At 41.0% G+C, this 2846-nt stretch overlaps 1 protein-coding gene across 1 annotated transcript; it reads left to right on the forward strand.

Moving 5' to 3' along the window:
• Positions 1-2118: 2118 nt before the first annotated feature.
• On the forward strand, positions 2119-2643 carry LOC145670023 (protein GVQW3-like). Its single transcript, XM_081738366.1, has one exon. The coding sequence runs from the start codon at positions 2119-2121 to the stop codon at positions 2641-2643; it is 525 nt and encodes a 174-aa protein (XP_081594492.1).
• The last annotated feature ends 203 nt before the right edge of the window (positions 2644-2846 follow it).

Raw genomic sequence — 2846 nt, forward strand, 5'->3', positions numbered from 1 at the left:
AACGCTAACCCCTCACCTAAAGCATTACTTATTCTAGTTAGCCTAAATAAAGTGTATTTTTTGTTGTTAATAGTCAAATTGATAGGCAAAAAACAGGAATATGTAATTGAGGACTCGGAGAATATTCACTAAATTATCAACATTACATTTTTTTTAAAGAAATACAAAACTCCTTTATTTTGGATCAATTATGGTTCGTCTATTATACTCGTCCAGAAAAAGGAAAAGGAAGGGACGTGACCGGGAATCGAACCAGAGACCGCCGGAATGACAACCGACCATCTACCACTGACCTAAGTTTCAACTAAAGTATGACATATTCAGAAACGATATACAGGGTAGATAATCTTGCCTCTGTAGAAACGATCTAATCATTTATTACCTTTCGGTTTGGAAAAGGGCTTTAAATAACCATGAAAATAAACAAATTTCCACATAAGCTTGCAAAAGAGGAGTAATATCCCATCAAAAACAGTGAACCTGTCAAAACGCTAGCCAAGGGACCGCCATGAAAAGTACTGAAATCAAATAAGTCGGCCAAATGCTTTTGTTCTTTTGTGAAGTCATAAACGCTTGGCAAACGGCAGATGGGGTCGTAGAAAAGTGTACTTTTCAAATAGCTTAATTTCACCATTATATTCTATCCTTAAAGGCACTTGGCTAACTTTTTGGCAGGTTCACTCTTTTCGATACGATATGTTTTACAGGAAGAGCCTCAAACTACGTATTTATTTAACCTTTTGAATGCACCACGGCCTCTGCATTGAAGGATCTCCACAGTACTATATTTCCCATAAGTAGTAATAAGTCCCCACGTTAAGCGGGTTTCCATATCCAGGCTCCTAACTATGAAAACATACGACCAATCCAACTTCAATCATTTCAAGGATCCACACTGTTAACATTTCAGGGATAACATTATATTCAAACTGTTATTCAACAGGATAACATTATATAAGTTATTAGGACGTACAATCGAATGTGATTTATTCGGAAAATACTTTTAAACATTATAAGTCCTATAACACTCATATATTCACTGCAAACTCATGGTCGTATCGAGACAAACAAAAACGAGTATGGAACAGAAAACCACTTTACACAAAAATCAAAAGAGCCTCTGCGAAGGCATACGAAATGGTAGCCTCCCTGCTGGTCTAGTGGCTAGCAAGTGCGCCTGTCGTGCACGGACTCCCGGGTTTGATTTCCAATGGGAGAGTCTTAGTGATTTTAATTGTCCTCGATGTTTCTGTGTTCGTATCCCTGTCGTTCTAGATCAAGCCAGTAAAACGAGTAAAGCATGTAAAGCAAGTCAAGTAGAGTTAGGTCAAGTAAGTTACTGAGGCACGTTCAGTAACTCAATTAACTTTAAAAAATGGTCAAGCGGTTTGGGTCAGTAGTCTATCAATCAGAAATATGTGTTCAAATCCCGTAGGAAGTCTCTTTTTTCGCTTAAAAAATTGTGTTCCTATTTTCATCAGAAAACTGAGAACATTTCTTTCAATAACTCTTTGGGAACTACTTTTCTTTCAAACTCGATTAGAATGGAACATTATATGAATTGGAAATCTAAAATCCATAGCTGAAAACGAAACATTAAATATATTCAATATTCCACTATTAGTCTCTGATTTGTAATGAAAAGCTATATATAAGCAGTGATAAATTCAGAAGATTCTCCCCGGGGAATTGTCAATATATAAAGGAGGGAAAACTGCAAAAATCACTGATATTCCACTTTGAGTATGATCGAAGATATGGCCTCAAACGCAGAAATATCTTAGGTTGATAGGGGCTCAAGTTCTTCCTCAGGTCAACCTGTGAAATTGTCACATTTTGAAAGGTTTTCTTCACAAATTGAACATTACATTCATTTCTCGTTCTACGTTTTGAAATGGCAAAATCATAACTTAAAGATAATTACAGGGTAGGATTCAGAAGTAATGAGCCTCACTTTATACTGAGGCGTGCGAACCTTGCAGCGCGCTCAGCTTGATAGCGACGGTGGTGGTGGGTGTTGGCTTCACAGCGCAACAAGGGTCAGTTGGCTCCCAGATTTCGGAGCGGTAACATCGGCCTTAACAGTAGCCTCTATACGGTTTTGCGTGACACGGCGATATGGAAAGTTCGTTAGAGCAAGGCTACGCGAAAATATTTTGCTTCCGATTGGGCAAGTCTCCTTCCGAAACGTTCGCCATGCTTCAACAGGCGTTTGGGACTGAGTGTCTGTCCTATTCTCAAGTCAAAAAGTGGCACAAGGCTATTTGTGAGGGCCGGGAACAGATGACTGAATCGTCCCAGTTTGGACGCCATTCGTCGGCCCGTACTGACGTGAATGTGCAGCGAGTGCGTGAGTTTTTGAACACGAACCGGCATTTGAGTCTCTACCAAGTAGCAGAAGCCCTGAAATTAACGGAGACAACGGTGCAAAGCATTGTTACCGAAGACTCGCATATGCGGAAAGTCTGCACGAAACTTGTGCCGAGAGTTTTGACTGAAGAACAGAAACGAAAGCGAGTGCTGCGATGCGAAGAACTCCTGCAATTGTGCAAAGGCGATTCTGCCTTTCTCGAAAAAAGTGATAACCGGCGACGAACCTTGGACTTTTCAGTACGATCCAGAAACAAAACGACAAACCGCTGAGTGGCACACCTCAAACTCACCCCGTCCCAAGAAAGCGCGGATGAGCAAATCGAAGACGAAGACCATGCTCATCGCATTTTCCGGAGTGACGGGGATCGCCCAATACGAGTTTGTCCCACCCGGACAGACCGTCAAAACTGCTTACTATCAGGAATTCCTGCAAAGGCTGAAAAGAAGCCTCGCGCGCAAGCGCAGAGACATCA

The sequence above is a fragment of the Thermobia domestica genome, chromosome 14 (genome assembly GCF_964235325.1).
Source record: "Thermobia domestica chromosome 14, izTheDome1.hap1.1, whole genome shotgun sequence".
In the NCBI taxonomy this organism is placed as follows: Eukaryota; Metazoa; Arthropoda; class Insecta; order Zygentoma; family Lepismatidae; genus Thermobia; species Thermobia domestica.